At 49.0% G+C, this 14561-nt stretch overlaps 1 protein-coding gene across 1 annotated transcript in view; it reads left to right on the forward strand.

Moving 5' to 3' along the window:
• Positions 1-5584: 5584 nt before the first annotated feature.
• The window catches only part of LRIG1 (leucine rich repeats and immunoglobulin like domains 1), a 95552-nt gene continuing 86575 nt past the window's right edge, over positions 5585-14561 (forward strand). Inside the window, 4 exon segments of the mRNA XM_075052972.1 lie at positions 5585-5694; positions 5696-5837; positions 5839-5916; positions 5919-6238. Of these exon segments, the coding sequence (XP_074909073.1) occupies positions 5585-5694; positions 5696-5837; positions 5839-5916; positions 5919-6238 (650 nt within the window).

The raw sequence follows: 14561 nt of genomic DNA on the forward strand, positions 1-14561 counted from the left end.
CGAAGTCTGGCTGTTGTGGTCATTCTGCAATCATCTTCCTTTAATTGTTCTATGGGATCTGGACCTTTGAGAACAGCCGTGCCTTGTGCAACTTTCAGCTAAAGTTGCCTTGAAAGTACTGCCAGGCTGAGACCACCCTTGCTGATGGCACCCTTCATCTGTAGTATAAAGTCTTGACAGTGAGCTATTAAATAAATACTCTGTTTGACTGCTTTTTGAGAGGGCACCCTGCGCTTACTCCATTTGGGTGTTTCCTTATCGACCTTCTGAGCCCACAGAGAGGTGTGGGTTGCTTTGAGGGGGGTGTGAATAACCTTTGTTTGCTGTGAAAGTCACTGGAAGTCAACAACTGTTAGTAAGGAAATACAAGCCTTACTCAGAAAAGGTTTGGAGCCTGTTACTTTTACCAAGCAAGCTGGTGGCTTGTTTTCCCACTTACATCGAGGCAAGGCTTTGCAGTAAAATAAACCATTTACTATTTTTCAGATGCGCCTGAAGTCTCTTGCCCTTTCTAGAGGAGGCTTGTCCAGAGTGAAGAAATAGTCTCAATTTAAAGCATCCCTACCTGAAAGAGAAGTTAAACTCCTCCTCCTCCAATATTTCTAAATCTTTTTCTATTATTCTCTGAGCAGGGGCAGGTGGCTCCTCTTTTAGCTGTAGCTGGATTCCAGCTTCTTTGCTCCACTTGCATGATTTCATCTAACACATTCCTCTGGGGCTGCAAGAACTTCACGCTTCCACCTCAGCCTAGAGGTGAAAGCAACGAAAAGAAGTTACACCATATAATTATAGTTATTATGCCAGTTAATAGAGCTCTTTGTAGCATAAACACTATTAGCGCTAGTCACTGTCGGGAATAGCTGTGTCTCCAGCTCTGCTCTCGCTGTCGGAGACTCAGCACAGATCTGAAGAGCAAGCCCTGATACCTGCCAGCTTGCGCGTGGGGCCAAATCTCTCCCTGGGCTTGGGGAAACTTCTGGATTTTGGATCTCGAGCATGATTAAGGAGAGTAATGTCGTACTGAAATGGGTGATCCAAGCAGACAGACAGTGTTCAGACTTCAGGTCTACCAGCTTTCTTCCTGCTCTTGGAGTTAGTCCATGGTCTTGTCTACAAAAACATGCTTTTAAGCAACTGAGTGTAAGCTCCAGCTTCGAGTACCACGGGTTTACGTTCAAACCCTCACTCTTATCATGCATTTTGCCCATCCAAATGGCAGGCATTATTCTAGTGCTAACAGTCTGCTTTCTCTCCCCCTTCTGTTTTGACAGTAAATTGTTGTCATGCTTTTCTGATAGTCTACTTTTAAAAAGATGAGTTAAATACACATGTATTTATACAAAAGTTTTAAAACAAGTCCTTCGGGAAGGAAAAAAAAGGATCAGAGGTGGCAACATTGTGACAGAACATGGATTTAGTTAATAGGATCTAGCTATGTGCACCATCTTTCTCTAGCTGCCTGTGCCAGTCCCAGGCCAGGAAAGCAATTTAACTCATTGCCTGTGAAAAATGAAATGACAGCAGCTACTTGAGTGAACTTTCACATTAACGAAGCCTGATCTGGTCTTGATCAAAGACTTTATGTTCCTGGAGGACCAGAGTTCAAGCACTGGTCTCTAAGAGAAGAAAAGGCTTATGTGTCATTGCAAGGCAAACTCTTTGGAGGTTGAGCCCTAGCTAAACTTTCATGTCAGCACTGTTAGTGACCCTATACTGAAGCTTGACTTGATCATCTCTTCCTTTAATGCTCACTGTCATATGCTGCCTCCTGCTAAGCTGAATCGACTTCACCCATCATAGCAGTGAGAAGTGATGTTATCGTTAGTCATTGCTGCTAGGCGCTTCTGGATCACGTCATACATCTCGCGGGTTGTTCCAACAAAACGAGCTCTGGGGAGCAGGGTTGAAATCCAAGAGATACAGGGACCAGCTTTGGGTGGCAAGATGCCATAAAATTGTCCTTGCAGATCTGGTGTAACCAGACCAACTAATAAACCTCTGGAATGCTGATGCTTTGGTTGATCTGGTCATACCAGAGAAACCATCTCTCGCAACCTGTATGCCCGGAGCCAAACCGTATGGCTTGCCGTGAGCAGCTAATACTGAAGACCACTGTTAGCTACGTATAAATGTGACTTGCTGTGCTGAATAATCACCGCAATCTTGTACACTGTCCCCACAACACACCTTCTGTAACCTTTTTAAGCACTTCTCACCATAGTAATATTGATTGACACATCAACGCACCAGGGTGACAATGTAAGGGATTGAAGCCACGGATATCGGACATTTTGCAAATCTCAGCACCATCAGTGTCGGGTAGAAAGCCATCACGAGCATTATTAGAAGAAAATAAACATTGTTACAGATAGATTTGTGGCCCTGAAGATAGAAGCACCAAGCTGGAGTGAAGGAAAAATGTCAAATGTGAGGATGGTCAACATGAGCTAAGGTCCATCCTTTTCTATTTCACTGCCTCCGACCTTCAGTCTGCTGCAGGAGAAGTCGAACACATCCCTCACAAAACCTGACAGCACTGCTGTTGTCCTCCATCCAGCGTGTTGCATCTGCTGGGTGCTCTGCAGCCTCCCCAGGGCTCCTGTTCAACTCCGGGTCTTGCACTGAAAGCCAAGGCATTCCTGAAAAGTGACCGTACATCCAAAAGGTTAGAAGTTATGTAGAAGGTCTAGCTTGCAAACCAAGTTACAGAGATAGGCTGTTGCAGAAACCAGGAGACAGAAAACAAGTTCCCGTTAAAGACGAAGGGTGCCCCGCGCTCAGGGCTCGTGTGCGTTCCTGGCTGCGCCCCAGGGGCGCGGGGTCGCCTAAGGTGAGTCATCTGGGGCTCCGGTTCCCCAGCTGTAAAATAGGGATAATCCTTCTGTTCTCACCTCAGTTTGTCTTCTCTGTTTAGATTTCAAGCTCCTCAGGGCTGTGTCTTGCTACATGTATGTACAGTTCCTAGCTTAATAGAGTCATGATCCAAACTGAAGCCTCCAGGCACTCCTGTATATTATATCATTACTAATTTCACAAGAGGCTGCAATCAAATTCCTTTATCGGGCAAAAAGAAAGAATCCTAGAAAAGAATAAAGCAAGCTATTAAAAACTGAGGAACATTTTTGCTGAAGTGGAAATAATGGTACTTTGTCCCAAAATGCATAAAATATGTATTGCAATTAAATTCTCTATTGGCAAATTGCTCTACAATTAAAAAACACAGAAGCTTGAGTGAGGCAATTAGAATAATAGTAGAGTGTTAATTATAGCTTGATGGATTCTGCATGCTGTCAGCAATTACCTTCCAAGTGTGCACTTCTGAACCGACTCCAAATCCACAAAAAGACACCGGCAGAATTAGAAATATCTTCCTCGTTGGCATGCCTTTGCCATTTTAAAATTTGTTTTCATAAATACTTTTGTAAGCTATTTAATTAGATTTAATGAGGTTTGAGGAAGAAACATCCTCCATGCTGTACACAGCCTCCTCTCTAGCAAAGGCATGGACTCAGGTAGGAGGGAGAGCACGACTGTGAGAATAATCTCATTTCCTACCAACTGCCCTCGCTGAATTATTATTAGCGCATGGTGATCCTGTGCAAATGTGAGGTGATTTGGAGCAGTATCCAGGAGAGCTGCTTTTAGATATCTTTTTTAAAAAGGTTATCCAAGGGTTTTGGATCTTTCTCTCCATGGGGAACCCCATGGCCGGCCACTCGCCCTTGTCACGGGGAGAGGCTTTGGGGATGGGCACTGCAACAGCGGTCGCATGGTGTGATGCGAAAGTCCGGCATTGAATGTGTGAGATGAAATCAGCGGGGTTTGAGGTCAGGGTTGCAAGAAAAATTAAAAATTATTAAAATTAATTGTTAAAATTAATTAAAAAGCTTGGGTGTCAAATTTGAAAACACTGTGAAAGAACCAAAAGGTTTTTTATTTTCATGATTGCCTTCCCAAATGGGCAAGAGAAATCCGTTCCATAAAAGTGCCTTAAACTTTGGGTTTCCCACATTGAAGAACTAAAGGCATGTTTTTTAATTGGCTGTATATTTGTATAAGACTGCACTGTTTTCTGCAAGGCATCTACCCTTTCTGCCCCGGGTTCCCTCCCCAGGGACAGGAGCTCTTGCTTTTAGATGGCCAACAGCTTTCAAATAAATTAGGGAACTAAACATAAGCCATTCTCCTGTTTTCTCCAGTTCTTGAAAGCTGAAATAAGACCCCAAGCCACAACAATGTGAATTTTTTTAATTCCTCCCTCCTCCCGGCGTAATAAAAGCCTAAACCCCAAGTTTTACCTAGTGAAAACCCCTGCCTATAAATAATGCCTATTGATTCGAGGATGCGCGCAGCTGGGGGAGAGCAGTCGTCCCAGCCACGCTGCCGACACCGGTGAGCATCACCCAGCCTCGGCACGCTGGGCGTTTGGTGAGACTTGGTGGGACGGGATGCCCGAAAGTCCTGGTCACCCCAGTGCTGAGCTGGGAGAAGCCTTTTGCAGAGACTGTGTTTTCCGTTTATCATTAATCTCTGCAATCGGATATGTTCAGAGCTGTCCCAAAGGCCAAATAGTTGTTGTGCAGGTGGACTGTCAAGAGTAAACAGAGAAGAAAAGGGAAATGCTGCGCCAGTAATAGCTCATGCTGCTTCTTGTGGTGCACGGTCAAGCTTTCAGGTGGGGATTCTGAAATCATAAACTCTTCCTCCTGGAGCAAGATCTCGCCCCATCAATAAACCCCGCTTCTACGTTTCCTATCATGTCGTCTTCCAAAGCTCAAATCTTCCTCCCTCAGGATTTCCAGACAGGGCTTCCTCCCCTAAATCCTGTGCGGACCACATCCAAACTTGCCCAAAGCCAGCTGGATGCTCTCCACTAAGCTCAGGAGCAGCCTTTAAATTCAGTCTTTATATTATATATATATATTTTTATATATAATATATATAATTTATATATATTTTTATATATTTTTATATATATTTATATCTATTATATATATGTTTTGATTCTCTAAGATTAATTTTGCCCCGTAACGATCTTGCTGCAGCTATCTAACGAGCCATGCTTCGCCCTGCCGTGGGCTCCCTTACGCCTGGTGTGCGGTGGGCTTTCAAAAATGGGGGTAAATTTGGGAAGCGGAACCCGCCGCTTAGCTTTGGTCGGAAACACGCGTGGATAATTAATCCACTCCTGCGCCTGGCTGGTGGTGGGACACGCGTGGCCCCGCAGCCGCTTCGTGGGGGGGGTCACACCGGGTTGTGGGGGAGCCCCCAGGCCCTGGTTTTGCAGCAGATCGTCCGCGTCTACGGCAGAGAGATTTTTCAAATCGCTTTCTCCCCGGCGGAGAGGGTTGGGGTCCGGCGGGCGCGGCCCCTTTAAGAGAGGCAGCGCGGGGGGGGGTGGGGGGGGCGGTGGCCGCCCGCGTTCACACCTGGAGTGGGAAAGAGGGGCGGGCCCCGGCGCCTCTGATTGACGGGCCGCCGGCATCAATGGGGTGCCGCGGCGCCGCGGCGGGGAGGGAGGGGAGGGGGGTCCTGCCGGCCAATGGCGACTCGCGCGGGCCCGCCGGAGGACGGCCGCCAGCCAATGGGCGGGCGAGCGGGGGGCGGCGCGGCTACATGTTGCGGTGTCGCCAACGTGGGTCCGCGGCGAGCGGCGCTCGGGCCGGGCGGGGAGAGCGGCGGGGCCGGGCCGGTGGCAGCGGCAGGAGCGGGGCCGGCGCGGCGGTCGTAGCGGTTCTCAACCCCGCCGGAGCGCACCGAGGACGGGGAGCTCCAGCGGCCGCCGGGCCGGAGCCGTGCGGCGTGACGGAGGAAGCGCTTCCCGCTTCGAGGACGCCGACCCGACCCGACCCGACCCGCCCGGCGGTGCCCGCCCGCTGGCGGGTGGATGCCGGTGCCGTGATCGTCCCGCGGGGCCACGCCGCGCCGCCGCCGCCGCCGGCGACCGAGACGATGCTGCGGGCGGCGGAGCGGCGCTGAGCGCTCGCGGGGCCCCGCGGCTTTACCGCTGCCGCTCCTGCCGCCTCCTGCCGCCTCGGACCTTCCCCGGTGCCGGATACAAAATGGCGGTGCCGTCACGGGCGGGCGGCGGGGCGGCGGCGGCGGCGCTGCTGCTGCTGGGGCTGCTGGGCTCGGCCGCCGCCGCCGGAGGCTGCGCCTGCGGCGGGGAGCTGCTGAACTGCGGCGGGCTGGAGCTGCCCGCCCTGCCCCGGGACCTGCCCTGCTGGCCGCGGCATGTGTGAGTACCGGGCGGGGGTCCCCATCGCTCTGGGGAGGGGGGACCCGGGGTGGGGGTGCGAGGGGTTGGGGGTTTGGGCAGCCCCGCTCCGCTGGGAGCAGTGGGGCGGGGAGGGGTTGTAAAACAAACAAAATATCTCTACACCCCCCCCCGCAAAAAAAAAAAAATCCCTCAGGTTTGTGTTTTTTAAAGACTTGTAGGCGCTGAGCTGCGCGGTGTGAAACTTCTCCGCTGATCCGGTGGCTCCTCTGGCTCCCACCCGGGGCGGGGGGCGATGCGGGTCCCGGTTGAGCGGAGCGGGGGGCTGCTGGGCGGGCTCTCCCTCTCCTCCGTACCGGTGTCTCGGAGGAAAGAAGAGCCGGGAGCGGGTTTGGTCTCCTCTAACGATGGGAATCTGCTGGAGATAACGGCCAGCTTGGGCTCCCGAATCCTTATTAGGAGATCCATCCCAAAGCCCGGGCCTTGGTGCTGCAAACCGGCATCGCGCCCGGTTGCCGAAACGTTGGAGCCCAGCGCCGGGGCCGCGCTCTCCCTTCGGACGTTCGGAGCTGCCAACGGTTCAGGTGTGAAGGCCGGTGAGGTAGGGAGCGTGAGTCGGAACGAGAGTCGCGGGGTCTTGCAGTGCTTGTTGGGCTGTTTCAAGAAAAAAAACCAACCAGGTGTTGCTTTCCAATAAAAGCTGCGTGGCTGGCTGTGATTCCCTCAGTACTTGTTCATCTAGCAAAGTTATTAACCTGCAGCGTATCGTATGCCCTGGATGGTAGCTGAGCTTATAACCCAGCACCTGGTGATTAAAACAGTGCTGCTGCTTTTTTTTTGTTGTTTACCCCTCAACGGGTGTTTTAAAGTGTTCAGGTACATGCCCAAGTGCAGGACAGCGTGATTGCTGTTTCCCGTAAAGCGCAGTGAGTGTGCTCTGGTTGTGCAACCGCTGCTCTGACCCGGTAAGATCTGAAATACAACATCAGACACGTGAAGCACGGGAGATTCGGGGAAGGGGGAAGCGTGCTCTCGGCTTTGACAGCTCAATTCATTGGACAGTGACAGTGCAGGAGGACTGATGGTATGCGTGCGTGTGTGCTCATAAACTTGTAAAAATCAGTGTCGTTGACTGTCAGCTAACCTTGGGGAAATAAGGACCTAGAAAGGGAGAGGGAAAAGTGTCTGAGAGCTGCTGTTGCTGGGCCTTTCTGCTGTTTGAACAGATTTATAGATTATTGAATCTATAAAACCCCTGGTTGTAATAGATACTCTTCAGCTCTGCCAGGAGAGAGAACGGTCACTGAAGTGTTGCTGGAGATCGTCCAGCTCCTTATTAAGAAGAATTATTAGAGGTTTGTCAGGTTCTCCTGGTATTATTCACTTTTGGCTGCAGAAATGCCTTGTTTTACATGAAATTATCGGGTGTTGTACCGAGAGGAATGTGTGGCCTCTGCATTAAAACCTTGACTTATCCCATTCACCTGTTGCTGTGTGCTCTGAAGGATCCTTCCTTCAGCCTTGGGCACCTTTCAGAGCAAGTTTTTAGTCTTCTCAGCATAATTCCAGCATCCCCGTGCACCTCTTAAATTAGGACAGTGTATCTTTGTTCATGCAGAGAAATGCATTAATAGCCCAGTCTGAAGAAATTTATTGTTGTGTTTTTTTCAGGAGTGCTAATACCCAGGAGTGTCTTTTTCATATGGAACAGATTTTTGAGTGTCTTGAGTTCAGTTTGAATTTTATTGGTGAAGTAATAGCACGTATAAATCTATTGCTACGGACCTGTGGGCTGTTGATCTTTTAACCACTTAGACAACATATGGTTTGTAACTTTGTAAATTCTAAACTAACCAAAAAATTAGCTAAAGTAGAAATTTGTGATGGCTTTCATATCTGACAATGTGAAATGAAGGTTTTTTTCTTTCTCCATAGCTAATAGAAAAAGCAGACACTTAAGCTATTGCAAGTACTTTAGTTTTTGAAGTAACATTGTTTCTACTCACTAAAAATCACTTAAATAGCTTATTTCAGGTTAGGGACACAAAGCTGAAGCATGTTTTTCATGCTTGGTAGGATCATAAATGCTAATTTCTGGTGCAGAGACTTGCTAACTCTTTTTTTTAGTAGTTGTTTAATGTCCTCTGTAGAACCACCATGTGTTGGGGAAAAGTTACCTCTAAGCAACTATCTCTGTTGCTTTTTGTTTGTTTTGTTTTGTTTTTTTTAACGTGCCCTTTTAAAGTAATAGAAGGCAAATGGTTTGCAGTGACCCCAGGCTGCTGTAGCCACGCAGCCTGGGGGTGCGGGTCCCCGGGCTGTAAATTGGGGTGAGATTGGCAATGTTGGAGCCCTGCATCCCTGGGGTGATAAGCTTGGGCATGTTCGATCACTAATGGGAGACAAGATAAATCCTGTTTTCAGTGACTCGTGGTGGCTGTGCTTTAACTTCATTAAAGTGCTATTGAAAAATCCCTCCTTAGCAGTTTATCTTTTATTCCTAATGAGTGCCACAATGCTGAAGCAGTGCTTGGAGTCAGTTTTCAGTGTGTTGGAGATAAAGCTTTTGTTTGTAGGGTTGGAAATGTGGCTCGGCACACTGGGGAGGGTTCTGGAACAGACTTAATCGTGCCGCGTATTTTGTCAACAGGACTATCAGTACTGAGGAAAAGCATTGGGATATTTTGAAACTATTGTTATTTCTCTTTTGGCAGTAGAGCTTGGAGTTGTAATTTTTCTCCCTAGCTTTCAGAAGGCATAACTGATGTGCAGAAGGGCTGGTGGACTGCAGTTGCTCACAGTTAATGCAGCGTGGCACAGATGTGTGGGCTTTTTTTTCCTTAAAAGCAACGGGCAGCTCAGTACTGCATGCCAGTTATAGAAGCGTGCAGGACTTGCTGGCTGAGCAGCTCTGTGTAAGGCACATTGCAACACTCTGACGTGACCCATACTGTCCTCGCAGGAGCTGCAGCACCCAACTGCTGCGAGCTCTGTGGTTGTGAAAAGTCCCTGGTGCGTGGGGGATGCCGCGAGAATCAAACTCTTCCGGGCAGTTGCTGTGCAGGACCCCTTTGCAGTGTTCTCACTTTGAAGCTGCTGGAGATGCTTCATGTCTTTTGGTGCTTAAGTCTGAAGTTTCCCTTTACATTAGAGTGTAATATGTGGCATAAACTTTAGGGCCGAGCATGAGTACAAAATGCTTTGTGCCCAGAAAAGCCGGGTGCAGGGCTCCAGCAGTGTTGGTGACATGGCGCATCCCCTGCATCCTCTGTTTCTCTCTCTCTGTGCATCTTAATTTTTGAGGAGTGGTAGAAGAGAGATTTCTTCTAGGCATCATGTATGAGAGAGAGGGTGGGCTTTTTCTTCCTTTTTAGTGATAAAGCAATAGTGTTTGGGGTACAGACTTTAATGGTGAGAAGGCTTCGGGGCTGTGGAAGTGCGGTTGGATAGCTAATTCATTGCTGGTATGGTCTGGAGGAAAGGTAGGTTTTATTTTAAACAGATGTGTCGTATGTTTTTTTTGACTCAAATGACTAGGGAAAGTTTTCTTGGGATACTGGGCATCTGCACGGACCGTTCTGCCTCTGGGTCAGTATGTGCCTGGCATGTCTGAGAACAAGGCAGAGTCCTCAAGTGCCCAGGAGAGCTGGGCTAAGAGCTGCTCTCGGTTTTCCAGGGAGGTTCTGGGGTTTGGCTATATGGGTAAGTTGCCCTGAGGCACCAGCTGCATGGATGTTGGCTGTTTGCACAGTGTTGCTGCTCTCTGGAGAGAGCTGGGCAAAGCGTCTGGATGCTTTTGAAAATCCTGTGGGTGCCTGGTTTTAGGGCCTGGAAGTGCATTTGAACTTGGAGTCAGGAGCGGACTCTTGCTGTGCTCAAGTATATGGATACAAAGATTTTGTTGAAGGCAATGAAACTGAATGGTTGTGCTCAAAATGACCTATTAGCTTAAATTTCTTGCTAAACTGGGGTTTTAATGTGTCAGGTCTTGTTGCTCTGCTCTCGCATGTTAGGGTAGCTTCTTTGCTTACTTGGTAGAGCAGAGTGGGGCTCTGCAAAAAACTTGCTGTGCCACTGCCTGTGTGCATGGTGCTCTCTGGAGATGGATATTAGTTGCTCTTGGGGTCCGGAGTAACTCATACTCCTCTACAGATGCTGCAAGAGAAAGGGGGGGCGTGTGACGGACTCTCCTGCTGATGCTGCCGGGAGTGGGGAATGCTGCTGGCAATTCCTCCCCTGCATGTCCTACTTCCAGCCCTGCTGAAATAATGGAACAAAGATTAAGTAATCGTCACCCCAGGCTCGCGGTGCCTGGCCCTGTGCAGCTGCAGAGCCCTCACCGTGTGCCGGCAGCGCGGGGGGCCGCTGGGCTCGGAAGGATGGTTTGGGAGAAGGGGACGTGGATTGGTGCAGGTGGCCGGTCTCTCTCGTTCCTCCTGGGGAAAGGGAGTGGAAACCCAAAGAAATTCTGCAAAGCCAGTGGCTTCTTCCTGGGTTGGTAGTCCAAGGAAGGTTTCCTGCTCAAGTGGGACAGTGGTGGGAGCTGGTGGTGCTTGTAAAAGAAATCCTGCTCAATTTACGATGACACAGTTGGGTTTGGTGCTTCCTGGAGCATCGTCCTCAGCAGTGGCCTTGCTCAGGGAAGGTTTCCAGCCCTGGGGCTGCAGGATGGCTCTGCACCCTACAGGCTTGCATTTGCTGCTCTGGAGCTTGGTCCTGGTGGGGTAAGAGCAAAGCCTTTCCTTGCAAAGCAGTGCCTGTCCGAGCCTGCTGCTTGTGCACAAATAAATACACGTGCTTGCAAATAAATCCACTCTTCCTGTGTGAACATGTGTCGGTGGATTCGCTGACCACCCTCAGCATGCTGCGATATTTATTGGTGCTCACTGGAGAACAGCAGTTAACAGCAAGCCCTTTGCAACTGCTGTCTGGTCTTCTCATCTTAATCCCTGACTGAGCCACAGCTGGGGCAGAAATTACCTCAATCAGACTAGGATTAGAAGTACATCTGAGATTCATAATGAAGCCTGAATGGGATAAAATGCCCCCACCAAGAAGCCTTTCTGGCTCTTGCAGAAGCCCCTGGCTTCAAGTGAAAGGCTCTAGGACCCCCTCGGCCTCCTCTGCATATTCCTCTCTCCTTTTGAGAAACTTCATGGCATTTAATCACTTCGAGGCTTTTCCTCTCTACAGTGACTGCAATTTGAAACGCAGGGGTCCCATACAAAAGGAGCAAGTGCTCAATGGGCTGTGTTAATATTCAGTGCCATTTACAATGGGTGCAGTTTGAAAAGGGGAGAATGGACGGTCTGGGAGCTGGGGGAGGAGGAGCTGCAGAGGGAAAATTTCCCAGGGCAGGGGAACGAGCATCTCAGTAGGCAGCCGAAAAGACGAACACACCATCAATTGTTCTCAAGGAAAATCAAGCATTATTGTGTTAGATACAGCTTAATATTTTTTTTTCCTTTGCTTGTGCAAACTGCTCTACAGTTCTGTGGATGTAAGGTTTGGGGGTGGCTGAGCCTTGCAGGAGTTTCTACTCGAAGTTTAAGGGATGAAGGAGCAAATGTGAGGTTGACTGCCTTCTCCCTTTGCTTACTGGCATCAAGAGGCTAGACGTGGTAAACCGATATGTTTGGGAGCCCAGACACTTCAACAAAGCACTTCAGGTACTTAAATGCTTCCTTGAGCATTGGGTGAGATTTAACATCCCTGCTTAAAGTTAAGCCGGTGCTGGAGTCTTGTCTCTGATGGGGATTTAGGCAGATGCAGAAGCACTTTGCTGAGATGGGGCTTTAGTTAGCGTGAACTCCACCTGGCGCAGGGAAGTCCTAGAGCACTGGAAGGATGCTCCCCAGTGTGCAGCTTTAGCAGAGTGTGCTGGAAGGGTTCAAGGTGGCTTCATGTTGAGGCACTCCCCCAGGTGCTGCAGAAACACCTTCCTGGCTCTGTGCATATATGGGTCCTGAACGTATGTGCAGCTCCCACTGGCTCTGCAGGGCAGCTGGGAATTGGTGAGTGCCAGGAGTCCCTGGCCGTGCCCAGGCAGTGCCTGCCTTTGGTTTCTGGTTGCTTTGATCTGATGAAGAGGGGTTAAAGTTGTGTCTTGAAGTTTGAGTGGCTGCAAAATGGGATGATGGCTTTCATTCCTTAGTAGCTCTGATGAGAACTTGTGTATTGTCCCTGACTTGTATGTCAGCCGCACCCAGAAACTCTCAATTAGGGCTGCAGGGCTTTTAATTGATCTTGTTGTCTGCCCCGCGAGACACCTTGGATTGAGTTAGCTCAGCTCATCAGCTTTTTAACATAATCATTTTGTGCTGCTAACCTAATCGCCCAGTGTGACTCCCTTGTTTTGCAATGTGGAGCTGGGGTCATATGGATGAATGGAGTAGAGATAATTTAGGCTAATGCTGTTGGGAAGAGCCATCTGCAGAAAATCCAGGCTCCAGATTCATCAGCTCTGCAGGACCAGGGCTGGGCAGGAATTAGCACCTCGTTCAGGGCGAGGGGAGTGATTTAACATAGAGCACTGCTTTGGTGAGTAACAGGGAAAAAACATAGCTCTTTGGTCTGGGTTGTGGTTTCATGCAAGCCTGGGATGCTGGGCACCCACCGGCAGCTCTTCTCTGAAGTCCCTTGCTGGTTTTTAGTGGCATGTGAAGGAAGGAGCAGAGTGTGAGGCTGCAGGAAGAAACAAAGGGTGAATAAACCTTCCTTCATATTTCCTGGTATGTCCAGCTATTAAATGATGTGCTACAAAGTATTTTTTTTCCTGCTGTGCCTAGGGACCCAAGTCAAGGACCAGGATGCCGTTGTGCTAGCGCACAACACGAAATACCTATTATTATTGTAGCTGAGTCATCCATTAATAGTTAACCAAGTCCTGCACTGCAGCCCAAAAGTCCTTCAACCCTCGCCTCTTCCAGTTTCGGAGCAGGACCACAACATATGTAATATGTTATGCTCCCTTATTATATTTTCAGCATGCTGTCTCCCAAGCCACAACCGTATAATTTTGGACAAGTCTAGAAGCAGGCCCTGCTATTTTGGGGGCACCTCTCAAGACCTGATGACATGTCACATCCAATTCCAGGAGCATGGTTTACTTCTGCATGGTTGCATTTTCAGTTTGAGCAAGAATTGAAAGATGGGTCTCAAACGGTAGCCATCTGCCTAGTTTTTATTAATGTTAACCATGCTGGGTCTGCAGGCAGGATAGTTGGTTATCTGTGCTTGTCACAGCAGTTTTGTAGTTTGCTGCAGTGGCTTTGCATGGATTTCAGCAGGAGAAGTATTAGAGGCCCTTCACAATTGAACAGCTTTACACAGAGCTACAGGTTTATAAAACACATACTCCAGTGTCATGCACAAGTTGCATTTAAAAATGCCTTAGCGGTCTAAAGCTTTGCTCTGGAGCTAAAGTTTTGTGTGCAAGAGAATTTGTCTTTTTGGGGTGGGAGGGAGGTTAGGTGGTCTTGATATTGCTGCTTAAAATGAGGCAGTAACTGTTGTTTGTGAATTTTTCTTTGGTGTCTTCGTTGGACACCCTGGGGCAGTCACATTAATTTTGGAAATCTGCAGAGGTGCAGTCTTAAATGCATTTCTTGTAAACCCTGCTCACCTATACAGGGTGTGTATCGCAAACGTTTCCCTTTTGTTCAGGGCACCTGTTTTTAGGTTAATCCTTTCAGATTAGAAAACACAACCCTCGAGTTCAGTGGGAATTTGGCTGTGAAATCTTGAAATAAGATGCTTTTTTCCTAGGCCATCTCCTCCAGCTGGCAGTTTTTTGCTGTCTGCAGGAAGGCAGGACAAGCCCTCAGGTGCAAGAAGAAAATGAGAGGTGCAAAATGCCAAGTTGGGGCTGTGCTGCTTCCCCACACACAGGGACATGGATCCATCCTCACCATCGATGTGTCTCTCCCTGGTTGCCCAAAGCCTGTGCTTTTGTGATGGGCACCTCACAGGATGGGACTCCGTTGTCTTTTGGTGCTGTGAGTATTCCTCTGTCCTGGAGAGCTTTCCATCAACACCAGCTACTAAAGAGCCTCCCTCCAAATACTGCCCTGCAAGCTCAAAACACATTTTGCCTAGCCGGCGTAGACTGGGCTGTTTTATAACCGCACTTAAAGTCTGTTTTAGCCTGCCGTGCGCCAATATAAACACAGGTTTTCTATGTTATCTATCATCTAAAAAATACTTCTAAAGTGACGGCTGGCCAGTGGGCCGGTGCTTGCAGCACGCGTGGCAGTGCTTGGCTGGTGCTGTTTGATCACCAGTACAGATGGGTACTGGGATTGAAGGTATTGAACTGGATATGCTGAGGGCTTGGTGGAAGATA

Source organism: Buteo buteo, chromosome 21 (genome assembly GCF_964188355.1).
Source record: "Buteo buteo chromosome 21, bButBut1.hap1.1, whole genome shotgun sequence".
NCBI classification, from domain to species: Eukaryota; Metazoa; Chordata; class Aves; order Accipitriformes; family Accipitridae; genus Buteo; species Buteo buteo.